The sequence below is a fragment of the Hemicordylus capensis genome, chromosome 4 (genome assembly GCF_027244095.1).
Source record: "Hemicordylus capensis ecotype Gifberg chromosome 4, rHemCap1.1.pri, whole genome shotgun sequence".
NCBI lineage: Eukaryota > Metazoa > Chordata > Lepidosauria > Squamata > Cordylidae > Hemicordylus > Hemicordylus capensis.
This window is the reverse complement of record NC_069660.1, coordinates 178,867,959-178,894,928: the sequence shown is the minus strand read 5'-3', so window position 1 is coordinate 178,894,928 and position 26,970 is coordinate 178,867,959. Positions and strand designations below refer to the sequence as shown.

The 26,970-nt window shown below is 43.3% G+C and overlaps 1 protein-coding gene across 1 annotated transcript in view; it reads left to right on the top strand.

The window, feature by feature from the left end:
* The first annotated feature begins 6,253 nt into the window (after positions 1–6,253).
* Positions 6,254–26,970, top strand: part of ICE1 (interactor of little elongation complex ELL subunit 1) — a 65,144-nt gene continuing 44,427 nt past the window's right edge. The window contains exons 1-7 of the mRNA XM_053244480.1: positions 6,254–6,582; positions 18,469–18,527; positions 19,366–19,401; positions 20,953–20,970; positions 21,316–21,427; positions 23,772–23,848; positions 24,604–24,641. Of these exons, the coding sequence (XP_053100455.1) occupies positions 6,328–6,582; positions 18,469–18,527; positions 19,366–19,401; positions 20,953–20,970; positions 21,316–21,427; positions 23,772–23,848; positions 24,604–24,641 (595 nt within the window). The 5' untranslated portion in view covers positions 6,254–6,327. The remainder of the gene's footprint in view (positions 6,583–18,468; positions 18,528–19,365; positions 19,402–20,952; positions 20,971–21,315; positions 21,428–23,771; positions 23,849–24,603; positions 24,642–26,970) is intronic.

The following is a 26,970-nucleotide window of genomic DNA, read 5'->3' as shown; positions in this document are numbered from 1 at the left end:
ACAAGATTAATGAGCTTGACTTGTATTTTTCAGCTGATATTATGGTAAAGTTATCTGAGAGATAAGTGTCAGATGTTTGGACAGGGGGCACAATTTCAGTGCTTGCCCTGGGTGCTATTTTCCCTAGATACGCCTCTGCCAATCGGTGGCAGCAATAAAGCTTATCAGATCACGGGGCTGGTTGCAAAGTTTAAATAGCCACTCTCCTTGCTTCTCTGCTGATGCGCAGGGAAGTTGAAAGAAGCAGCACCAAAGGCAAGAGTGGATGGAATAGCCTGTGCTTCTCACACCACTTCTTTATGTTTGGATAACCAGAAGAGGACAGAGTAGAGCCAGGAGTTGAGCAGAAGGAAACACAGGACAGCTTGCCAAACAGGTCAAATGATGGTAAGAGGGAAAGCACATGCCAACACCTGGTGAGGGACCTGGCGTATAGGGGTCTGTATACCAATGCCAGAAGCCTCCGAGCCAAGATGCGTGAGCTAGAGTACTTGGTTACTAATGAAAACATAGATATAGTGGGTGTAACAGAAACCTGATGGAGTGGTGAGAACCAGTGGGACACAATTATTCCTGGATATAAACTCTATAGAAGGGTTGGGGGAGGAGTGGCACTGTATATCAAAGAAGGGCTAGATTCCAATAAGCTAGAAAACCTAGGTGGACCAGAGTCCTCCACAGAATCATTATGGCTAACATTACAAGGACTGAAAGGAAATGTGTTACTAGGGACGTGCTAACGCCCTCTGGATCAAAGCGCTGAGAGTGACCTGGAGTTGGACAAACAAGAGAGGTGTCAAAGAGAGACAGGGCAGTAATAATGGGTGACTTCAACTACCCACACATAGACTGGGTAAATTCACATACAGGTAATGACAGAGAGTCCAGATTTCTAGATGTGCTAACTGACTGTGCCTTAGAACAGTTAGTCGCGGAACCAACCAGAGAGATGGTGACTTTGAATTTAATCCCGTGTGGTGCTCAGGATCTGGTGCGAGATGTCAGAATTGCAGAACCATTGGGTAGCAGTGACCATAGTGTGATCCAATTCAGCATATATGTGAATGGAGAATTGTCAAGGAAGTCCAACACTGATGCGTTGGACTCCAAAGAGGAAACTTCTCAAAAATGAGGGGAATGGTAAAAAGGAAGTTGAAAGGGAAAGTCAGGTGGGTCAAATCACTCCAGAAGGCATAGAACTAATTTAAAACCACAGTACTAGAAGCACAGTTGGAATGTATACCAAGAAGGAGGAAAGGTACCACCAAGTCCAGGAGGATACCAGCATGGCTAACAAGTCAAGGAAGCTCTAAAAGGGAAGAAGACTTCCTTCAGAAAATGGAAGTCCTGCCCAAATGAAGAAAACAGGAAGGAGCATAAACTCTGGCAAAAGAAATGCAAGGACACAGTAAGTGGTGCAAAGAGAGAGTTTGAGGAGCATATAGCTAGAAGTGTCAAGGGGAATAACAAAAACTTATTTAAATATATCAGAAGTAGAAAACCTGCCAGGGAGGCGGTTGGACCCTCTGATGATGAGGGTGTGAAAGGGATTAGTCAGGAGGATAAGGAAATTGCAGAGAAGCTGAATGAGTTCTTTGCATCTGTCTTCACGGCACTGACCATATACCCTCTCCAGAATTGAGTTTTTCAGGTTTAGTGGCTGAGGAACTGGGTGAATTTGATGTGACAAGGGAGGATGTTCTAAACAGTCTTAAAAAGCTAAAAATTAACAAATAGTCAGGGCCAGATGGCATCCACCCAAGAGTTCTGAAGGAACTCAAATGTGAAATTGCCAATCTCCTAGCAAAAATATATAACTTATCCCTACAATCAGGCTCTGTACCAGAGGAACGGAAAGTAGCCAATGTGACTCCAATTTTCAAGAAGGGATCCAGGGAGAATCCAGGAAATTACTGGCCGGTCAGCTTAACTTCAGTGCTGAGTAAATTGTTGGAAAACATACTTAAGGACAAAATGGTTAAGCATAAAGAAGAAGAGGCCTTGTCGAAGGAGAACCAGCATGGCTTCTGCAAGGGAAAGTCTTGCTTCACTAGCCTTTTGGAGTTCTTTGAGAGTCAACAGGATAAAAGGTGATCTCATTGACATAGTATACTTAGACTTCCAAAAAGCTTTTGATAAAGTTCCCCATCAAAGGCTCTTGAGTAAACTTAGCAGTCATGGAATAAGGGGACAGGTTCATGTGTGGATCGGTAACTGGTTGAAGGACAGGAAACAGAGCGTAGGAATAAATGGACAGTTTTCACAATGGAGGGAGGTAGGAAGTGGGGTCCCGCAAGGATCAATACTTGGACCAGTGCTCTTTAATTTGTTCATAAACAATCTAGATGTTGGGATGACCAGTGAAGTGGCCAAATTTCCAGATGACACTAAACTATTTAGGGTAGTGAAATCCACAACAGATCGTGAGGAACTCCAAAAAGATCTCGCCAGACTGGGTGAGTGGGTGACAAAGTGGCATATTCAGTTCAATGTTGGCAAGTGTAAAGAGATGCACATTGGGGCAAAAACCCACCAACTTCACATATGTACTGATGGGATCTGAGCTGTTGGTGACTGACCAGGAGAGAGATCTTGGGGTTGTGGTGGACAGCTCATTGAAAGTGTCATCTCAGTGCTTGGCAGCTGTGAGAAAAGCTAATTCCATGCTAGAAATCATTAGGAGGGGGATTGAAAAGAAAACTTCTAATATTATAATGCCCTTATACAAATCTATGGTGCGGCCACATCTTGAGTACTGTGTACAGCTTTGGTCACCATATCTTAAGAAGGATACTGTAGAACTGGAAAAGGTGCAGAAGAGGGAAACCAAAATGATCAGGGGCCTGGAACACTTTCCTTATGAGGCAAGGCTACAGCATCTGGGGCTCTTCACCTTGGAAAAGAGGCGACTAAGGAGATACATGATCTAAGTTTATAAAATTATGCATGGAGTGGAGAGGGTAGATAGCGAGAAATTGTTCTCCCTCTCACAACACTAGAACCAGGGTAGCCGTGACCATCATGTGATCCAATTCAATATATATATGTGAGTGGAGAATTGCCAAGGAAGTCCAACACCCATGAAACTGAAGGTTGGGAAATTTAGGACAGACAAGCGGAAGTACTTTTTCACACAGTGCATAATTAATCTATGGAATTCCTTGCCATGGGATGTGGCGATAGCCAGAAGCTGTGATGGCTTTAAAAAGGGCTTTGACAGATTCATGGAGGACAGGCTACATCATATGATGAGTTCAAACAAGCTGTATACAGAAGTTTTAAAATAGGACCTGATTTTTTCAGGAAAACTGCAGCCTAAACCACGGAAGTCTTATATTGAATTGGTACCCAGTTATTGCATTTGTTGAAGAAGAGTAGACACCCTGGATAAAATGGCTGAATTAATTGTGAATGCTCGATTTGATTCTCAGCAACGCCAAGAGTGTAAATAAAAATAAAATATTTGGCACCAGAAACAGTTAAAATAAAAATAAGATTTGGCACCAGAAAATAAAAATAAAAGATTTGGCACCAGAAACAGTTAGAGAGCAACTTAGCTGATCAATTGGTGCTTAATAGGGAAGAATCGTCTTTTAGATATGGCAAATCTGAGGTAAACAGAAAGTCAAACTGCTCTGGTTCAACAGAAAAACTAGTAAATAAATAGGAAAAATCCTTTACCAATGAAAAGTTTGGGGTTCAGAAACCTTTCTAAGGAGAAAAGACAGTGATACAAAATGCTTCAAATGTGGGGAAAGGGGGCATATGAAAGCTGATTGTTATTTTAGAAAATCTGCTCATGAAATGAAGCCTGAACCACAAACAGAGATACCTCACTAAATTAGAGAGTGGTGTTCACAAGTGCAGGGTCAGCAGTATTACTAACGGTGAGGAGGTAAAGGATCATCTAAGAGAACCTATACTGGTGGGTCAGCAAACTATTTTAGAAATGATTGATACAGGCACTACTAAAGACACATTTGACTTCCTGCAAACAAATTCACTTTATTTTCTTTTTAAAAAATAATTCTTCTGCCAAATTTGTTTCACTTCTGTTTGTGGCACTCTTGTCCAGAGGCACACCGAGGTAATTTTAGAGCCTGGACCTAAAGGCCTTTGGAGCTGCCCCCCCCCCCCCCCCCCCCGCCAGAGGCGTAACTAGGGAAAACGGCGCCTGGGGCAAGGACTGAAATGGCGCCCCCCCACCATGCCCCCCGCCGCCCCCCCCAACATACTACATTATACTTAGGTTTTTCCTCACAAGCGCCCGCTGCCGCCAAGCCAGGCCACTGACTGGCTGCCAGGCGCCAGCAAAGCAGGAGGCGTGGAAGGGACCACTCGTGGGGAAGGGGGCACCGACGCACTCCCTGGACTACTGCAGCGCTGCTGCACTGAGCAGGAAACATTTGTATTAACAAAAAATTTTTAAAAATTTTTAAAAAATTTGGTCATGGCGGCGCCCCCCACGTGACCAGAAAAGATGGCGCCTGGGGCACATGCCCCCCCTGCCCCCCCTATAGTTACGCCTCTGCCCCCCGCGCAAGTTAAGTATCATCCCTCCTTCACGCACACCATGACACATGCAGTATTTTTAACATGTGGGTTTTTGAGGGCAGAAACAGCAACTGAACTCACAGAAATACAAAACAGGTATATTCATGCAAATCGGCATTTGCAGAAACATTTCAACACATAACACAACTTATTCCCATGCCACATATTTCTTTCCCCACTCCCCCTCCCGCCCCCACCGTCTCTAAAGCACCCACGGCAGGTCACAATTGCACCCAGTCACCCAGTGCAGTGCGGGCCGGCGACGTGCTATTTCAACCACACCACCCAGGACAGACTAAAGAGGATTTGGGGACCCCCAGGGGTGTGTGGAGGCCCTGGACTTTGGCCCCAAAGTCCTGGGGGTAAGAGCACCTCAGCTCTTGTCATGGTACTTGGAGAAAAAGATAAAACCTCACTAAGAAGTGCGCTGCTGGGTTTGGAGTGTCTTCTATAAATCAAGCATGCCACCATCTGGCCATTGCTGTAATTGCTCTAACTGCTGTCATAATTTCCAGAGCAGACTATGTCGATCAGAAGGATTTTCTACTTCAAGACCACTTCCAAACTCAAGTTTTGATATTAATTTGCAGGGCAATTCCTTTGTATTGTCAGCTGAATTATCTAGGTGTCTATTTATACGGCTGCAGTTCCACTGAAGTCAATAGGATTTACATCTCCAAACACATATAGGATTGTAACCGGTATTGTTGTGTTTACTGGTTCAATCAGTATATCTTTTCTTCCACATCAACCTGCCCATACCCTGAGATCAACTTCATAGGCTTTCCGCAAAGTACCCTCATTATCTGAGGTAGGACAGGTGGTGACTGGAGAGAGGATCTTCTCAGCTGAATTCCACCTATGGAATTCCCTTCCTAGGGAGACTTACCTGGTGTGCATCTTATTATTCTTTTTGTGCCAGGCAAATACATGTTATTTTTAAAATTTGAACTGCAGTTTTAATTGTCTTTTGGACATTTATATTTTAAGATTGTAATTGCACTGCTCTGTTATTCCACAACCACCCCTTTGTAAATCACCTGGAAATCTGACTGCTTAAAAATCCCTTTAAATCTCTTTTTGTAGCTTAAAAATCCCTTTAAATAAAAGCATACATAAATACAATTTGCTATTGTGTTCTGCATTGTGTGGATAGAATTCACAGAATTCTAGTATGCCTTGGACAAGATGTGTTGGTTGCAGCAATCAAGTGGATGAATCAAGTGGCTGTGAATCTGTCCTACAAGTAGCATAAAGAAAAAGAAACATGCTGCTGCTGAACATAAGCAGTCTTAGGTCATGAATTAAAACAATTAGTATCCTAACAACAAAATATAATGGGGCTATTCTCACGATCAGGCAAAATCAGGCTATGGCTCCATCATGGAGCCATCCGAAGTATAGCTGTTCTCCAGAGAAACACTCACAAATATAAATCCACAATGTGTTTTATTCATAGACACTCATACTTAGTCTCTCCAGAATTTTATTCTCACGAAAGCGAGAAACGATCGCATTGCATGTTGGGATTTAAAGTCTTTCTCTGTTCTGCTCCTCTTTGCATGATGGGAAGTTATGACCACAGTCTCTGCTCAGAGAATGGGCAACAAATTATAGTGCCTGTCTGCGGGAAAATTAGATCGTGACGGCAGATTAGCTGTTTGAAAGGAAAAGCCGTTTGTTGCTGGGGTCGGGGTTTGGAAGCGTTCTTGTTGTCCTCCGTCAAGAAGAACGTGGCGATGCTTTCAATCAGGCAATGCCGTGGGCAAGCGGATGGGGGCCTTCCTCCCTATGAGTCGCAGTGCGGGGCTCCCTCCAGGACGGGCTCTTCCTTATCTGTACGACGTGCTGGTGTTGCTACAGCTGTATCTGCCGCGACCCGGGGCTTGTAACGGCGACGGATGGGCGCGTGTGGTCGCGGCGGGAACCATGATGCCCGGGGAGACTCCGCCCGCGGCCACCACCGCGGGCATCGCGGCGGAGGCGGCGGCGGCCACGGCCTGCGCTAACTGCGGAGTGCTTCAGCAGGTACGGCAGCTTCGGGGGCGGGGTTCTCGCCATTCAGTGTAAAACATCCCCGGAGTGGCTTAAAGTTCTAAAGGAAAGTTCCGTGATGGAAAAGCTGACCTGCCCGATGATGATGGCTGGGAGGGTAGAAGCCACTCGAGTCTGGCAGAGTTTGAGAATAGTTCGGTAATCTTTCCTAATATGGCCTATCCTAGGCCCAGTAAATATTCGGTATATGTTTTTTGAGGTATTATGGTCAGTTTGTCGTGGCTATGGTCTGTACGTTTTTGTATTCATTGATATTTGTTTGGGGCTGGCATGCACTCCAGGTGCCCCACTGACTGAGCCAGGGACAGGGCCTATTTTCTGGTTGTTATTCTTAATTAAAATTGTGGGTCCATTAATGAGGGGGAAAGAACCACAAATGCTGTCATTAATATTTTAATAGTTAATTTTAATGTAATAATGCACTAAAAATTGACTTCTACACCCAAACACCTCATCGTACTTGGTTCCAGCCCACTGGAGCATTCAGTTTGCACTCCAATATACAATAAGGTTTCTGTCTTAAAAACTTGTCTTACGCTTACCTGAAAAAAAACAATATTAAATTTGGTGGGACTTGCTTCTGTATTGATATGCGTATAATCAGTCTGCAAGTGATATGATAATTGTAGGCTAAATTGGCTATCCTAGACTCATATTTGCATTTACTGTAAATATTTACAGTCCAGATTGCTAACTGGTTGAAGGACAGGAAACAGAGGGTTGGTATAAACGGAGAGTTTTCACAATGGAGGGAAGTAAGAAGTGGGGTCCCCCAGGGATCTGTACTGGGACCGGTGCTTTTTAATTTATTCATAAATGATCTAGAAGCAGGGGTAAGCAGAGAGGTGGCCAGATTTACAGATGATACCAAACTCTTTTGGGTAGTGAAATCCAAAACGGATTGTGAGGAGCTCCAAAAGGATCTCTCCAAACTGGGTGAGTGGGTGACAGAGTGGCAAATGCGCTTCAATGTTGACAAGTGTAAAGTGATGCACATTGGGACGAAAACCCTCAACTTCAATTATACGCTGATGGGATCTGAGCTGTAGGTGACTGACCAGGAGAGGGATCTTGGGTTGTGGTGGACATTGGGCCATTGAGTTGAAAATGTCAACTCAATGTGCGGCAGCTATGAAAAAGGCCAATTCCATGCTAGGGATCATTAGGAAGGGGATTGAAAATAAAACGGCTAATATTTTAATGCTCTTATACAAAGCTATGGTGCAGCCACACTTGGAGTACTGCGTACAATTCTGGTCACCACATCTGAAAAAGGAAACTGTAGAACTGGAAAAGGTGCAGAAGAGGGAAACCAAGATGATCAGGGGCCTAGAGCACCTTTCTTATGAGGCAAGGCTACAACAACACCTGGGGCTTTTTCGTTTGGAAAAAAGGCGACTGCGGGGAGACATTATAGAGGTCTATAAAATCATGCATGGTGTGGAGAAAGTGGATAGAGAGAAATTCTTCTCCCTCTCACATAACACTAGAACCAGGGGTCATCCCATGAAATTGATTGCCAGGAAATCTAGGACTAACAAACGGAAGTACTTTTTCACACAACGCATAATCAACTTGTGGAATTCTCTGCCACAAGATGTGGTGACAGCCAACAACGTGGATGGCTTTAAGAAGGGTTTGGATTACATCATGGAGGAGAGGTCTATCAACGGCTACTAGTCAGAGGGCTGTGGGCCACCTCCAGCCTCAAAGGCATGATGCCTCTGAGTACCAGTTGTAGGGAGTAACAGCAGGAGAGAGGGCATGCCCTCAACTCCTGCCTGTGGCTTCCAGCGGCATCTGGTGGGCTACTGTGCGAAACAGGATGCTGGACTAGATGGGCCTTGGGCCTGATCCAGCAGGGCTGTTCTTATGTTCTTATGTACTTTCTCTTCATTCTAGTAAATAATCTTGAAATGCTAGCATGACTCAGTTTTTCTTTCTATTTACATCAGTGCCTGAAAGAGACAGTGCTTCTGTTACTGAACTTTCACTTTCAGTTTTCAGAGATTTGCACTGCAGTAGAGTGAATTGGCTGTCATTATTTTTAAGAACAGCTTAGAATTTTTCATCCCCGCATTCTCCCCCCCCCTTCAAGGCTGCGGGTTAGGGAATGTTCTCTCTTTCTGGGCCTTAATATTTCAATTTTTGATCCATTGCCTCTTTCTTTAGGATCAGACTTCTGAGAGTCTGTTTATGCCTCCCCCCTGTATCATTTGCTGTTTCTTTTGGAATATTGGGCTTTTTCTAGCTAGTTTTTGTATTATTATTTTTTAGTTTTAATTATAATTTTAATCTACTTTTAATTGACTTTTGAGTTTAATTGTTCTTTTTTTGTTTTTTGGGTTTTTTTAAATGTAAACCACCCTGAGCCACCTTTTGGAATGGGGGTATATAAATAAATTATGCAAAATATCTGTAGATAGTGCTGGATTTTATATTGCTGTTTTATTGTTGTTTGGCTTTTCTTTTTTCCTTCATCAAATTTCTATCCATTTGTGTAAAAAAAAAAAAGTTCACTGTGCACCTCTTGACTTCTAAGTCTGCTGTGAAATGCCTTCTTGATTAATACTTCTAACAATACATTGGAAGTATTGTTACTTCCAAGGAAGTATACACACTTAACGTGTGAAGAATACAGAGTCAAATCTTCCGTCTGTCTGGCTCAGTATGGCAGTGGGCTCTCCAGGGTTTCAGGTGGGGGTCTTTCCTAGCCCTTCCTGGAGATGATACAAGTTGAACCTGGGGCTTTCTGCATGCAAAATATGTGCTCTACCACTGAATATGGCCCTATAAGTGCACTTCTATTATTGTGTCAGTGTTGCTGACTGAAAACTGTTTTTCCCCCCCACCAGCATACTCTTCATAATTCTTATTATCTGCACCTGGGAATATAATGGTTGCTCCATCTCTCTAGATCAGGCTTCCCCAAACTGCGGCCCTCCAGATGTTGCTGAACTACAACTCTCAGCATCCCTAGACACAATTTTTTGTGGCTGGGTATGCTGGAAGTTGTAGTTCAGCAACATCTGGAGGGCCGCAGTTTGGGGAAGCCTGCCTAGATGATGGATGAGTGGTCACATTCTTAGCTGTGACCACAGGGTTAATCCAGGCCTGCTCAACTTTGACCCTCCTGCAGATGGTGGCTTACAACTCCCATAATCCCTGGCTATTGGCTACTGTAGCTTGGGATGATGGGAGTTGTAGTCCAAAAACAGCTGGGGGGCACTGTTCCCTCTAACAGGGATTCCCAGATATTGTTCACTACAACTCCCAGCATCCCCAGCTGCAGTGGCCTTTGGCTGGGGATTATGGGAGTTGTAGTCAACAACATCTGGGAATCCCTGTTAGAGGGAACACTGCAAGAATCCTTTACAAAATGTAAAGGATTTAATATGGATTTTGGCTCCTGTCAATGCTGCTAGTCATGTCTTTGTAGATAGAGTGTCATTACTTGCTTCAGAGAGAGAATGAAGGAACCTGTATTTGTGTGTGTGTGGTGAATGTATATGATGAAGTGTGCAGACATAGGTGTCCCTATAGTGCAGCTCACCCTAATATATTCTCTGCTTTCTCCATTATGTGGTTGTGATTTTTGGTTTTATAACAGGTCACAAATGTGCAACATCAACAGATGTTCTGTGACACCAATGCTTGCCTTGCTTCTGTATTTTTCTAGCCTTTTTAAAAGCCTCACTTCTTCCTGAGAACTCTATGCTACTGTGTCAGTCCTCCACAGAAAACTCTCTGGGAAGTCTACCACCACTGGCAGCCTGGGAATTGCAGCTGAACGATAGGGAAGAGCTTGCTGCTTGTATCTCACCACAGAAATGAAAACTTCAGTGGTGGCAGTGCTATATGGTAGTGGGCTGGATCAGAGACTTTGCATGTTTCATACCTCTGCTTAAAAGATAAACAGATGAGAAGCATACATGATCACTTTATTAAATGGAGACAGTCGTGCCTTGGAGACTGGCAATTTTTAACATGCAAATGATTTGGGGAAATAAATTGTTCAGGTGCCACAAAATTATTGAAACAAGCTATGAGGAGTTGCCCATAAGATGTTCCAGAAAGCACTCGAGGTGTTTGGTTGACATGTACAGTGTAACTTTTGAATGAATGCACAGTAACAAATTGATTGGAAAAATCAACAAGGTCTGCATAAAAAACTATAAAAAGAATATGTCCAATAACTTCTAGTCTACTCCATTTCCAGGGCTCATGTTTCTATCTTTAACAAAGCATAAAAATATTCACATTAAATAGTTGAATAGATATAAACAATGATCAAAACTCACTAACACAATCTCCATTCAAATAAATTGATTTTGCACAGATCCTTAAAGATGTTCCAATTGTACATTTGACAATCACAAAGGGGAAAGCTGCTTGGTGGACAGCTATTGGGACAGACTATAAAATCAATGATTTTTTGGTTAAAAAATGGATTTTGAAAATTGGATTTAAATTGGTCAAAAATACTGTATCACCATAAATAGTAATAATTTCTAATTATATCCTCTGAGCATATTGTTAAAATATTTATTAAAATATTTATTAAATATTTGTTAGTTATTTATTTAAAATATTTATATGCCACCATTTTCCACAAATGAATTCATGGCAGCTTACAACAAAACTCACTAAAAAGCAGAATCTCTAAAATTGTAGAAGTGCAGGATAGGACATTCCTTATTCTCCAATATGTGGAGATGAGAGATAACAGGCCTGATCAGTCCTCTTTTGCAGGCGGTGTACATAGGAATACGATGGATATTTAATAGCGTTTTTCAACAAAAGTTTTCCTATGTAATATCTGTTACATAGATTTATTTATTTTTTTAAAAAGATGGCTTCCTGTTCCCAAAGGGCTCACAATCTGCAAAAAAAAACATAAGATAGACACCAGCAACAGCCGATGGATGGATGGATGGATGGATGGATGGATGGAAGGAAGGAAGGGCCCATCCAACATGCACTCGCATGCGCGCACACAAACATGTCAAGCCCTTCCCTCTCTAAAAGTTCAAAGACAAAGAAACTCAATGGGTACAGGATTTGGGGGGGGGGGAATGGAACAGATCTGAAAAAGGAGGATGAGTGGATATAAATGTAAGGGGCAGCTGAGAGGAATAGAAAGATGGAAAAAGAAGAAAGCAGAATGTATTTATGCATTCCTGAGGAAACTTATTCTGAGTTTATCCTCTATTATAGAAGGGAACCACCTATCATGGCAGCAGGCCATAAAAGAGACCTCATTTGAGAATATAATGAAGTTCCTGTACCTGTGGGTAAGACAGGCATGCATGCATTATGCAAACAGCACAACAAAGAAATGCAAGGCCTGGTGTGTCTGAATGTAACCACATAATTACCATTGCTATCAGGCTGCTACAGCAGAGGTGAAGCAAGCAGCACGGCCTGAGAAGGACCAAGTACCTGCTGGACCCCCTCTCCTCTGACAACTCTTTTTTTCCTATTTAAATTTTGTTGGTTTGTTTTTTAAAATGTGAGCCCTTTCATGACAAGATTATTAACTTTTAAAATGCTGTAAGCCACTCTGAGCTTGTTGGAAAGAGCGGAATATAAATCTAACAAACAATGAACAGACCTACTTTGAAGGTAATGAAGGGAGCATGTCTGGACATGCAAATGTGTATCTGCTCTGGTACTAAATAAATTGACCAAATCCATTTTTTAAAAATGAAAATTAATCTGGAGAAATTTAGAATAAATAATTGCTTTATAATGTACAGGTGGCCCTCATTCTCCACCGATTCCATATCCTCAGTTTCATGTATCCTCAATAGGGTCTTAGAGACCCAGTTTCATTATCTGCGGGTAGAAAAATAGAAAAATTCCACAGTTTTGAGTGGCTAGAAATGACTTCCAATGTCCTTCCTGCCTGCCATTTTGTGGCTATTTTTATTTATATATTTATATGTATGTTTCTCATATTTCTATCCTGCCTGAGTTGTGCATCCCTAGGTGGTGTACATAAGATAAAATATTAAAACTGGATAAAACGATTAAATTATATAAAATTAATTAAAAGTCTGAGAAAACAGGTGCATCTTAAGGGTCTTCTTAAAAATAGCCAGAGATGGAGGAGACACTGATTTTAATAGAGAGTGCATTCCAGAACCCTGGGACAGCCACAGAGAAGTCCCAGTCCCGAGTAGCCACCAAACAAGCTGGTGGTAGCTGTAACCAGACCTCCTCAGATGATCTTAGAAGGTGAGAGGGTTCATGGAAAAGGTGGTCCTCTCTTACATACCTTGAACCCAAGCCATTCAGGTGTTTATAGGTAATAACCAGCTCTTTGTATTTTGCTCAGAAACATATTGGTAGACACTGCAGTGTTACATGGTCTCTTCCAGTTATCCCAGAGACCAGTCTGGCTGCCTCATTCTGCACCAACTGTAGCTTCTGGACTGCGTACAAAGGCAGCCCCATGTAGAGAACATTACAGTAGTCATGCCTGGAGGTCCCACTGATTTAAGGTAATTTATCTCCAGAAATGGGTGTAGCTGACATATCAGCCAAAGCTGACAAACAGCACACCTGGCCATTGTCTCATCCTGAGAGAATTTTGGATCCAGATGCTACATACATGTTCTTTCAGGGTACATGTAACCTCATCCAGAACAGGCAGATCTAAACCATCTCCCGAGTTCTGACCCCTCACAGTCAGTACCTCTGTCTTATTGGGATTCAGTTTCAGTTTGTTATCCCTCATCCAGCACATTACCACCTCCAGGCCAGCATTTAGGGAAGTTATGCCATTACCTGGTGAAGTTGATATGGAGAAATAGATTTGGGTGAGGCCGGCGTATTGATAACTCCCTGAACCAAATCTCCTGATGATCTCTCCCAGCGGTTTCTTGTAGATGTTAAAAAGCATTGGAGACAGTATGGAGCCTTGTGGAACTCCATACTTTAGTTCTCACTTTGCAGAGCAACCGTCTCGAAGCAGCAGCATCTGGAGTCTGCCAGAGAAGTAGGGAGGGGAAACTGTGCCACCCAATCCCAACTCCCTCAGGCAACCCAGACGGATACCATGGTCAATAGTATCAAAAGCTACCAAGAGATCCAAAAGGATCAACAGAGTCATACTCCCTCTGTCAATACCCAGTTGGATATCTCAACACCGTAGCCCACCCGAAAGCCAGTTTGAAATCTATCTAGATAATCTGTTTGCCTGGAGGTGAGAGGCCACCTCCCTCTCAATCACCTTGCTCAACCATGGAAGATCAGAGACAGGTCTATAATTGGCTATCTCCGAGGATCCAGTGCAGATTCTTCAATAAGACCTAATAATAGCCTCCTTAAGGCAAGGAGGCATCTTGCTTTCCCTCAGAGAAGCATTTATAATATGTACCAGACCCTCTCTGATAGTACTATTGGCAGATGAAATGAGCCAAGTTAGACAAGGGTCAAGAGAATAGGTGGTGGGACATGCAAACTCAAGCAGCTTGTCCACATCCTCAAGAATCACAAATTGAAAGTGATCCAATCTGATCTCATAAGAGGGGTTGCTGGACAGCTCTCTAGTAGATTCTGCAATTAATATGAAATCCAGTTTGGCCCAAATACAAGAGATTTTATCCACAAAAAAGTCATTAAAAGTGTCACAGCAGGTGATTGAAGGTTCTAAATTCAAGTTCAGGGGGAGGGGCACATACTAGCCCTCTCACAACCCTAGGTAACTCTGCTGGATGTGAACTTGTTGAAGCAACACAGGCAGAAAAGAACCACTTCTTTGCCACCCATATTGCCAGAGCATATGTGCTCTGCGTTGTAAACTATCGGCTTTGCATCGAGTTTCTTCCAGTTGCGCTCTAGTCGTCTTCTTTGAAACTTCAGCTCCCATAATTCTTCCAAATACCATGAGGCTAATTTTGAAGCAGGTCGGAGAGGACATTTTGGAGTAATTGTGTCATCTGCTCTGTGAATTTGTTATTCCATGTTTGCACCAGAGCACTGACAGAATCATTGGCAGATCTCGAAATTCTTCCAAAGATTCTTGGAATCCTATTGGATCCAATTATTTACATTTGTATATTCTCATCAATTTGGGGGGGGCATTGCTGGAGACCTGGAGAAGTACTGTCCTCTTATTTTTGCCCCACTTGCTTCCCCCCCCCTTTTTCGTTTAGAAATCTAACCCCCAAATTCCCATTGACACAAGGTTTTGTTAATCACAGTTTCCATATTTTCACCTATAGGCAAGAACAGCACCCCCACGAATAATGAGGGCCATCTATTGCATGCAAACATGCAAAACCTTAATCTATCTTTGCGTTATGATGAATATGTATTAAAGTTATATCCAACAAGATTTCACTTTTACTAGAAAATGATTAAATAAAATCTTCCTAACTAGTGATTTAAATCATGATTTCAATCATTAAATGTTGTGTCTCTGAGAAGTGATTTCAATCATGATTTAAATCAAATCTGACCTGGCAGCTATAGAGCGCATCTTTCTAGGTTCCCCTTGTAATGGGAACCTCTCTGTGGGAAGAGAGCTGGTGTTGTGGTAGCAAACATGAATTGTCCCCTTTGCTAAGCAGGGTCTGCCCTGGTTTGCATTTGAATGGGAGACTACATGTTTGAGCACTGTAAGATATTCCCCTCAGGGGATGGGTCCATTCTGGGAAGAGCATCTCCATGCTTGCATGCAGAAATGCAGAAGGTTCCAAGCTCCCTCCCTGGCATCTCTAAGATAGGGCTGAGAGAGACTCATGTCCACCAATGGCCCACCAATGTATGTTATACAAATGCTAGTAAAAGGGCTTGCAGTTCGCAAGCATAAGAATGTGTCTCGCTGTGACTCTAGTCTTTTTCTAGTTCTGTGAAGTATCATTCTCTGTGCTTTCTGATGTGTAGGTTTTCCCAGTTTTTCTGGGAAAGTAATGAATTAATCTGGGGTTTGGGTTTTTTTGGTAGTCTGGGCAAAGTCTAGAACCTCAAATACACCAAAATAATGATTCAACATTTTAAAGCAGCTTTGCAAGTAGCTCTACGAACAGTTTCTCACACACCAAATTATTTACTAGCCTGTCTACCTACACAGTCTTGTGCTAGACAAAACAATCAATCACTACCAATTTCAATAAAAGCTATAACTATTTTGGAACTTTAAAGTGGTGAGGGGGGGGATCTTCATCGGGACCAACCAAAGCATGACAAAATAGACCTAGCTCTCCTTCAGGCTGGATGTTAAGCAAAGCAAAGATGTAGGATGTGAAATGCAGAGCAGGCTCTTCCATCTTCTGTCCCCTCCAACCTCCTCCTCTTCTAGTTTTGCTTATCACTAATCCTGAAGAAGATTTCTGGAAAATGCAAATTACTGACTACTTAGATGCTTTGGTTGGTCCTAATAAAGGTATTGCCCTTGTGCAGGAATGGAACTGGTTCCTCCGTTTTGTATTTGGCTGTGTTTTCCCTTTAGTTGGAAACTAGTTGCCTATTAGGGAAGTGCATGAATGGCTCGTGTGGGTGGGGAGCAGTTCCCTTAAGAAGCAGGTCCTTACCTGAGGCACTGCCGCCCTACTGTTTTTCCAGGCACAGTGCTCGCTCTAGCAGGGGCCGCAGCAGCTGCAGCCCGTGTGTGCGGTGTTGGCACACACATGGCCACTGCACATGCGTGCACAGGCTGTGGGAAAGAGTGCTGCAGCCACCACAGCCTTTGCTAGAGCAAGCACTGCACCCAGAAAAGCAGCTGGGCGCTAGTGGAGCAGGTAAGGACCTTCTTCTTAAGGGAACCACTCCCCACTGTTCTGGTTTGGCTGCGGGCGCCCAAGCCAGTTTGGCGCTTCCCAAAGGAGGCGCCGAACCAGTTCATGCACTATTGCCTATTTTAAAAACAGTTGTACATTTTAAAAGTTTTTAAAGGTCAGTTAAGGACCTTAAGCGGCACAGCTGGGAAATGCTTGACTAACAAGCGGAAGGTTGCCGGTTCGAATCCCTGCTGGGGCAGGGGATTCCAATATCGGGCAGCAGTGATACTGGAAGATGCTGAAAGGCATCATCTCAGACTGCGCAGGAGGAGGCAATGGTAAACCCCTCTTGTATTCTACCAAAGAAAATCACAGGGCTCTGTGGGCACCAGGAGTCGAAATCGACTTGATGGCACACTTTACCTTCCTTTTAAGGAAACAGAAACCCAAAGTTTGGGTAGAACTAAAACCTAAAAGTAAACAAAAAAGAGAAATGAAGAGGATGATAAGAAATGAAACCAATACTGCCCCCTTGATTGGCTAAGAGTTGAAGGGGTAAGTCAGTTTTATAACATAAAAGCCAGGGCCAGAGATGAAGGCAGTCAATCAAAGCTCCAGATTGGGTGGGGCGGGGGAGTAGAATGAGAGGTCAATAGAGAAGAAAGGGCTGGGGAAACAGTGTAGTTATGTAACCCAACTAAAATGGAGCCAGTTCTAGTTATCTGTTAATTGATGTGTTTATCAATTGTTTTATGCACTGTTGCTCATATGTTTTTTTGTGTATATAAGGATAACTTTTTTCTTGCTTTGATATATATATGTGTGTGTGTGTTTGTAAAAACATAACTTTTTCTTGATTCCCTCGTCTCTGGAATATTTTTATTTCCCACTCCTCATCCGAGGGCCATTCCATTCTACCTTAAAGTTACAGTGAGGCCTTTGAAGGGATTTGAAGCTATTTGGTGGAAGCAGCCATAGAAAAGGTTTTCTCCTGATGGCAGTAGTAAGAAGGTGGTTTGGCTCCTCGACCCTCCTACTCACAGTGCAGACCAGCTCCAGAATGTGACAGCCCTACTTTAACACTGATAAATGTTTTACTGCCTGATTTGCCTGGAGTGATTCTTCCTTGCCACAGACAGGCGTGGAAATGGTTCATTGCTACTCTGATTTAAAGGTTTAGATGAGTTAGCACAAAGAGAGGCTCACATTAAACTGAAGTTAACTGTTACAAAATGACAGAATCGGTTTTTAAGATAGATCTGTATTTTAATGTGAGAGAAGTACTTATACTTTAATCTCCTTGAGTCTGGGAATTGGTCCACTGCAGCTCAGAATACCTTGAGCCGGCTTCTGATGTTTGGATGTAGCCATTATCAGCCTAGTTGCTTAAGTGGAGCCTAGACCTGAGCTGCACAGGCTGCTGTTCATCCAGCTCGGCTCTTGGCCCTTTTAATGATACCTAATGAGCTATCCAGAATTCTCCTCCTATAGTGATTGGAAGCCATTTATTTTGCAGTCTAAAATGATTCATAGTTTTGTTCTCGTTTTTATTGAACCTTGATTGATAGCTTAAGTAACTGTTCTGTGCAGTCTTTTACTACCTACTTCATCTGGTCTACAGTGGTCCCTCTAATTTTTTTTCATCTCTGTGCAGAATGAGTTTTGTTCTGGGTGGTAGTATCGAGGCAGGGTGTGTGCACCTGCATTCAGAGTGGGGCCTTCCTGATTCAGCCTGAGCAGGATCTAAAATGAACTGAGCAGACATCCAAAAACTTGTGAGCACGTGCACATGCACACGCCTTAGGGCAGTGGTTCTCAATGTGTGGGTCCCCAGATGTTGCTGAACTACAACTCCCATAATTCCCAACCAAAGGCCAATGGGGCTAGGGATGCTGGGAGTTGTAGTTCAGCAACATCTGGGGACCCACACGTTGAGAACCACTGCCTTAGAGGGAACAGAGCTGGTCTATAGCTGTATCTTCTTTCAGTTTTCTTTCTTTTGCAAAGAGCAGATTAAATGCTACTAAAGTGGTCCAGATTGAGCACTGTTGGTGTATAGCTTTTTAATAAAGTGGGGAGGGGCTAGATTTCCTTATTAAATTATTATTTGGTATTCTCTTTCCTCTTGCAGAATTTAAATGAATATGTAGCTGCCTTAATCGCATTAAAGCAAAAAATAATTGATACAGAGTAAGTACATCTTTTTTTCAAAAGTATTTTTCTGCTTACATTCATGTTTTTATGTATGCTGTGCAGTCCGGTGCACAGTTTAGTTGTTTAACTCTCAGTTGTTTAAATCTCAATTTGGAGACCTGAACTGCACAGGGTTGCAGCTGATACATGCAGTTTTTATAGTTCTAGTTCTCAGTTTTTAGCTTTAAAAATAACTTTTAACTTGAAACTTTTTTTTAAAGAAGCTGTAATTTTAAATGTAGTTTTGGCCTGTTTTTTTAAAAACGTATTTAACTTTGTCAGCCTTTTATCTTATATTGTATCTATTTTGTTAATGTTGTGAGCTACCCTGAGTAGTAGTGTATTGGAGGGGCAGGGCATAAATATTAAATAAATAAATAAATGCAGGCCAACATCTTAGTATAGAATTAGAAGAGTTCCTGTGGACCATCAAAGTCCAGTGCACGCATCAGGAAATGGTCAAGAGTAGAACAGGAGCTGCCTGTTTCTTCATGTAGGTTACTCTGTATACAGTATTATCTGTCAAGTGTGAGAAGGGGAGTGCCAGCAATCTGCAGACACTCCAAACATCTGCCACCAATCTGTGCACCTGCATATCACTGCTCTGGATGTCAGCCCCTGACTTTTGCTGGGATGAGACACATCATACCACCCCTAAATAACCAAAATGTTGAGGCTATAGAGTTCTGATACGACAGTTTCCCAAGAGTGCAGGTTTGACTTTGTTTTTTATTTCCAAATTCTTAATTTTGCATGGATTTTTAAAAAAAAACTGTTTGCACATTTGTTTTCCAAGTATAGTCATCTAATCCTTTCCCCTCTGCCTCTCTTACAGCCACTTGCTGACAGAATACCAACAAAAGTGCAACGATATCCTTTATGCTCCTTTTCCTTGATAAGAATTGTAATGTATAGTTGATCAGTGCAGCATTATGGGAAATCTTAAGTTCAAAAACCAGTTTCAGAATTTTCAAATAAATAAGAGTGCTTTAGTGCTGAACTGCATGCTCTGTGGAGGGTGGTGTTGAAAATGTAGGAACCCTGTGACTTCTGAACCCTTAATGGCATCATTTGCTAAGGCTCAGATTACCCAGAGTTGCATCAGGCAGCAGTACACAGGTAGGGAGCAGTCACCACAGCATATTGTTAGAAACCCTGTTCTCATGGCAACAGGGACGAAGTGTTGCTGTCCCATGTTAAAGGACCAGAGTGTCCTCTGTAAAGGGAATCCTCTGTAAACAGCCAGTGCTGCATCACAACCCCATAGTACCACTTGAAGGCTGCTGCCCTATGAAATACCTAGGTGCAGGTATTTGAGTGTAAAATCATTTTGGGCTTTCCTTTAAAGTGTATTAATGGAAAAAACTGAAAATAATGTTATACTCAAAAGGAGGGAAATGTGGCTGCTGCTTTGTGTATTTGAAAGGGAAAGTCCACAGTTGATGCGCATGTATATTCTTCATAACAAGACAATATATTTCATATTTGTACCCCAAAGATGCTTCATATATTACATTTTAAGAGCTGGTGTAGCATAGCATAGACAGAGTGAGAGCTGCAAGCTGGGAAGCCCTCAGTTCAAATCTGGACTCTTCCATGAACTTGCTAGGAAGTCCAAGCCACTGCCTCTCATCCTCTTCCCCCCACCCCACCTCCTGATCTCCCAGTATAGGCCTCTCTACAGGGTTGTCTTTTAATCCCCTTTGAACACGAAGTGCGGTGTATGAATGCACAGTAGCATTATGTTTGGGTATAAAGTACAAAGTAGATACTTGTGCCCATTATGATGGATGTTCATGTGTATAAATCATAGATCCCCCCCCCACACTTTTTTTTTAAAGAAAGAATAGGCCCAGTTCTTTCCCAGCTGTCATTTAGACATGTTGTAAAGGAAAACCAGCGATGTATGTGTGTTTTGCTTTGCATAATGCCTAGGTGTTTAATAAACACTATTTCTGTGCTTCCTTCATAACTGACATAAAATGCGGATGTTTTATACATGAACAAAGAAGTGAATATAATGAGAGTACAAAGGTTTCCATAAGAAATGTCCCCAAAGCAAAGGCACAGGAGACTCATTGCTCTGGGCAGTTTTTAGTGCACAGTAAGGGTGGGCCTGCACATTAGGAGAAAGGTGGGGTTGCTGCTGAGAACCGTGTGATGTCAAGCTGCAAAATGTGTAGTAAAACGTATTGCATAATCTAATGATTCTGCTCCCACTTCACATCATTGACTGCCACTAGCAGAGGCAGGGGAATGCACAACTTTATGGCATCCAGATATTAGTATGTGTCATTCTATCCTTAGTGTGGTTTCAAGGAGGAGATTGTGGCCCCTGTAATGATCCTGTTGTGAGAAGTTTTCTCTCTCCTCCTCCTCTGAGGTTTTGGGCATTTCAAGTTTTCTTTAACCATGTATCACAGCTTCAGTTTGCTGAAAGGTAAGTCATCTTAAATTTGGACAGTGTGCCCACTGCTCTGGGTTTGGGAGTTATCGCAACAATCTGCCAGATAATTCTGTGGGTGTGAATAATTGGCTGTAGCATTTTTTTATATCATCCCTAAGGCAAAAGAGCCATCTGCTTGAGTAGCTTTTAGGGAAGTACTTTTGATGTGAGGAGATATCTTATCAGGATATGAAGAGCTGGACTTGTTGCATCACTTGATCCACAGCATGTGAAGTGTACAAAAGATCGTGATAAATTGAAAGTTCTCCTGAGTTTGGGATTGGTGTATTTCAGTCCCTGTCTTGCTTCCTTTTCTGCAGTCTTAATTGTCTGTTTCAGAGAAAACAACACTCTTCGCCACCAAGTAGAACAAATGCTTCAGAAAATATCTCCTCTAGAAAAGTGCCAGGAAGAGCTGGATTCTGTGAAAGCGGAGCTGGAGGAGAAAAAGGTAACTTCCTCCCTCTGAACCTTCCTCCCTCTGACATGTATTGAGGCTTGTTTTGCAACCTGACTGCCATTTTCTGTTTTATGGTGTGGTGGTCTACACCTTGCAATGTGTGGGCAGACACTAGCTGGTCTAGCTAGCTCCCACAATATGTAATGTATCTGGAGAGAGCTAATAGCTGCACAATGAGCATTCCAGTATATCCCATGCCCTCTGCCAACTTCTCCTGGCATGCATGCATGCACTCACTCACTCTTGTTTTGAACTTTTTGTTCATTTGTTAGCACTTGTGACCTTCCCCATTCAGTCCTTGAGGAAAAGAAAGAAGTCAGTTCGGCTGACTGGGGCTGAGGGTGTAAATAACTAGAATCCTCTCTTGTACAGTTCTAGCCCCCACTTTCTTCTCTCAGCCCTGCTGTATTTCTCTTCTAACTTGCATCGGTCTGACCAGAAAGAGGTGGTAGCAAGCAGCAGAACATGAAGCCCACAGTTATTTCCTTTTACATATGCTTTTTTTTTTTTTTTGGCACTTTGGCCATCTATCCCAATATTGTTCATTGTGATTGGCTGTGGCTCTCCTGTTCTCAAGCAGGAGGCCTTTCCCAGACCAGTTAACCAAGAACTGAATCCAGATAAAACAGAGGTACTTATTGTGTGGGGTCAGAACTCAAGAGACGGTTTGACCTACCTGTTCTAAATGGGGTCACACTTCCCCAAAAGGAACAGATATGCAGTCTGGGAGTACTTCTGGATTCACACCTCTCCTTGGTTTCTCAGGTTAAGGCAGTGGCCAGAGGTGCTTTCTATCAGCTTCAGCTGATATGCCAGCTGCACCCGTTTCTCAAGATCAGTGACCTCAAAACAGTGGTACATTTGTTGGTAACCTCCAGACTTGACTTCTGTAATGTGATCTAGGTGGGGCTGCCTTTGTATGTAGTCTGGAAATTTCAGTTGGTTCAGAATGCGGCAGCCAGGTTGGTCTCTGGGTCATCTCGGAGAGTCCACATTACTCCCTTGCTGATGGAGTTACACTGGCTGCCAATAGGTTTCTGGGCAAAATACAAAGTGCTAGTTATAAAGCCCTAAACGGCTTAGGCCCTGGGTATTTAAGAGAGCGTCTTCTTCACTATGAGCCCATTGAGGTCGCTTGAGGAAGTCCGTCTCCAGTTACCACCAGCTCGCCTGGTGGCTACATAGAGACGGGCCTTGGTTGCTGCCCCGAGATTGTGGAATGTGCTCCCCAGGGGTGTAACAATAATAGGACAAGGGGAGACAGTTGTCAGGGGGCCCACTGCCTTGGGGGGGCTCCAGAGGGCAAGTCACATGACTGACTCCCCCAGCCGTGCACCCACCCGAGCTTCCTTCAGTTGTATTCATCCTCCAAAGCTGATGTGAGTGTTAAGACCTGGAGCTACCAGAACAGCATGTCTTTCTCTAGTACCATTAAATGACTTGCATTGTCCACAATTTACAAATTTAGGATGATGTTCTATTGTGGCACATAGATTGTGTGTGTGTGTGTATAAAATTTACTATACTTTTTGTTACCACTATTCAGCCTCATTTAAGATTTCTTTACCTCAGTGAGGCAATTTTCAAAAAACACCTGAAAACCCATCTCTTCACCCAAGCTTTTTCAGCTTTTAAAAATTTGTTGGTTTTAATTTTGTGATTGATTTTAAATTGTTGGATTGTTTTAAATTTTATATGTGTTTTAATTGTTTTAAAATTGTTTTATCTAACTGTTAACCGCCCAGAGACTAAAGTTTGGGCAGTATATAAATTTGATAGATAAAATAAACTTTTAAACTGGAAAAGCTGGGATCAAATCTGGACTTTCTGCATTGAGAACATATTCCCTACTTCTATGGTATAACTTTTACCCTGTTGCCAGGTGTGGGAGTGGGGAAAATTTGTAGTTGGTGGCAGGAGCTGCCAGTATTGGGGGGAGGGGGGTGTCAGAGGCACCTTTAAGCACAAATTAATAGATGCTTACCTCTGCTCCGGCTGCAGCTGCAAACCACTCCAAGCAGCAGCACACTGCCCGACACTCCCTGTGGCAGCGGAGCCTGCATCGGCCGCTCCTGGTTGGTGGTATGGCTCCTTTAAGTGGGGGTGGGGAGGAGAGATGCATTTTAAAACACTTGCCATCTACATACTGGACAGCTTAGTGTATTCCATATCTAGCCATAAGAGCATGTCAGGGAACCCATTCAGATTCCTTGTACACTTGGCTGTGTTTTCTGAGCTGTATCTGCCCCTTAAGTGTTTCACCTATTATGCAGATCTGAACAAATGACCAACTAACTGCATGCATGTATTTTAATCCATCATCTTCTTTCACTAGAGTTCACTCAAGATATACCAAGAGACTTCTCTGGAATATGTTCGAGTGAAAGAAGAAATGGACAAAAGTGATGCTATGTGAGTCATTCTAATAAAAAGGAAAGAATGTGAATTTATATTTTTCCTCTGTTACCTAAAAAATGCAAATATATATTGTCAGTATTGGCATATCCTGTCCAGCTTCCTTCAGGGAATCTGACATCTGTAATTTGGATTTGAAGCTACAAATCAAACAGCCTCAACCTCAGGTGCTGCCATTCGTGTGAACCTGCCCAGAGTGGAAATGCAATCTGGTTCTTTGCTACTGTGCAGACGACTCTCAAGTGTATTCCAACTTTCCACACCCTGATCCCTTCTGACTGTCTTTCACTCTGGGAGATGGTGAGGTCAGATATTTTTGCTCCGGGAAGGAGGAAGACACCTGGCCCACCATTTGTTCATAGTGACCTGTGGCAAAAATTAGTTGTTAGCTGGTGCAATATGCGGTCTCTTTTGTCACAACTTTGCTGACTGCTCTTCTTCCTTCATGAATGATGATCCACTTTATGGACAGTCTTTACAGCATGTGCTTGAGGAACTGTGGATACTCGGCATCTTTTAAAACTAGCCGTGATTCCAAAAACATGCACTTAGAGAACTTAACTAGTTCAATATAGCTCATTAGATTTGTGCACACAATAATAAATGGGGTTGGACATCTGTACATTTGTCTTCCTATTTATTTCCTATTTATCATCATGTGAATGAGCCTTTTCAAATTATACAGAAGCCCAAAACTTGTATCGAGGAACAGCATGTCCCTTATATTCCACATTTTTCTTTTACGTGATCAGGAAGAAGAAACTGGAAGCTAAAGTGAAGAAGCTTGATGGTAATTCAGTTTCTGTGTCATTATTATTATTATTATTATTATTATTATTATTTATTATATTTTACTGTGAATTGTGTTTAACTGAAATGGATAACTATTACTACTGGAGGAAGAGCAGTAAAGAGAAACTGTTTATTCAGACATTTTGTGAACAGTCCAGCTGTCTGTAAGCAGCCTGCTCCCTTATCTCCTCCCTGTGAAATTACTGTGTTAGGAAAATGTACTTTATGTAACCGTTTCCTGTGTGAAATTCAGTTGGCAGCTGGGAATAAGGCAGCCTCTCTTCTCAGTTGCTATAGGTTATCCCCCTCATGAGCTCCAAGGCAGGACAGTTTTGATTAGCTAAAAAGAAAATACACGCTCACTTGAGCAGGAGGGTGTTAGCTGCACCGCACTTCTTTCTGTCCTGCGTAGCTCCAGACAACTCCAAAATCTTCTCCTAAATCTTTTTTATTCAGAGTATTTTCCTTATCTTCTCTACCTTCAGCCAACTTTTTCTCAACCCCATTTTGTCTTTCTTTGTTGTTTCCGTGTCGTAACCTCTAAAAAAAAACCCAAACCAAAACCTCCCTCTTCTTTCCCGATCTTTCCTCCTGTCCCCTTCTCCTCCTGCCATGGAGCACACAGGAGGATATAAGATGATGCTGGTGCCGAAGGGGAAAGGGGAAAACAGCTTCCCAATGGCTACCAGACCCCCCCGGATCACCTCCTCCACAAGTGTCTGTAGTGACTGCTCTAACGCCGCCCGGTCCAAACGCCGCTGAGGCCGCCATGAGTTTTCCGCTCTTGGGCCATGAAACTCACAGCAGAGCAGTCCAGCGCGCCTCAGGAAGTGGAGAGTCTTCAGGAGCATTATTGCTCCTTATGGCCAGGCTGAAACGGGTAGCGGCGGTCCCCTTTGACAAGCCTCCGCCCACAGGAGCAGAGCTGTGAGCCTGGGAAATGTTGAAGGCACTAACGGTGGCTGTAGGAGGCCCCGAAAAGGCCCGAGTGGTGAGAAATGGCGCCGTAAACGAGAGGCACCTCAGCAGCCAGTGTCTTCAAAAATCAAACTAGCAGCAGCGGAAGGGCAGATCGAGATTGGACACACCAAGGACACACAAGGAAGCTGGTAAGATTGCTCCTTGTTGAGAGCAGCCCCCCCCCCGTTGTGGGTCCCTCAGAGCCAAGTCCCAGCCTACCCAAGACATTTCCCCTGGAATGGCAGGCATGTTTTAAGAACGCCATAGTGGATACTATTCAGCAGATCAGACCTTTAAAAAAGAGTAAAAAAATCAAGAAAGTGGAAGAGGGTCTCTTCTGTATCTGAGGACATGACCTCTTCTTATTCATCCAGCCCAGCTCCTCCTCAAAAAGCCAAGAAAAAGAGGAAACATATCATGGGTTCACGTTCCAGTAAAAGTTAAAAAAAAAAACCCATATCTTCAAAATGTAAGCATAATGATCAGCATTCCTCAGACTTTTTGGACCCTGATTCTGGGGACCCAAGCAATCAGAACCTGAGACCATTGGACCCAGATAAGCATAAGACCATACCAACCCCTGTGATCAACTTAGAGGCTGGCCACAAGTGGGAGCCAGATGGTGGAAACCAGGACGCTGACATTTTTCCAGATAAGGAGGAAGAATGGTCAGCAGGGGAGGATCCAGACCTTTTTTGTCTGAGTATTTTAATCCTCTCATGATGAGAGCGTTAGCCACCATTGGTCTGCAATCAAAGGTAGCTTCAGAGGCTACTCAGTTGGCTAAGGGGGATCTCATATTTCCTTAGACAAGATCCAGGGACATGTTATTGCCAATGCCCGAGGTCTTCACTGAAGCAGTTAAACAGGAATGGATGCTCCCAGAAATCAATAGGAAGCCTATGGGGCTATTCTCACAAGCAGCAAAAATCAGGCTAGGAGAGCCTAGCCCGATTTTTGCTGCTCGTGTAAACCACTGGGCTCGCAGGTGAGCCCAGTGGCTTACAAGCGGCTAGTCCACTTTTATAGCCCTCCCCTAAGCCCAGGTTTGCGGAGCGAGCACTCCACAAACCCGGGCTTCTCGATCGCAAGTAGCCACGGTGCGGCTTTGCGCCATGGTTACTCAGGAGTAGACCCCCCAGAGGGGAGGCGAAAAGCCGCCTCCCGGCTCCGGGGGTCTCCCCAGTATGCCCTGCGTGCTTGTGCAGGGCATACTGGAGCTTCCGGGGAGCACACAGCCCCCAAGCTCCCCAGCCCCTGCCGGCTCTGTCACAAAGCCAGCAATCGTGTGGGCGGCCAATCCGGCCACCCAGGGCTCCCAATCTGATCATGAGCTTAGCCCGCTCTCCCCACTCTGCTACAGAAAC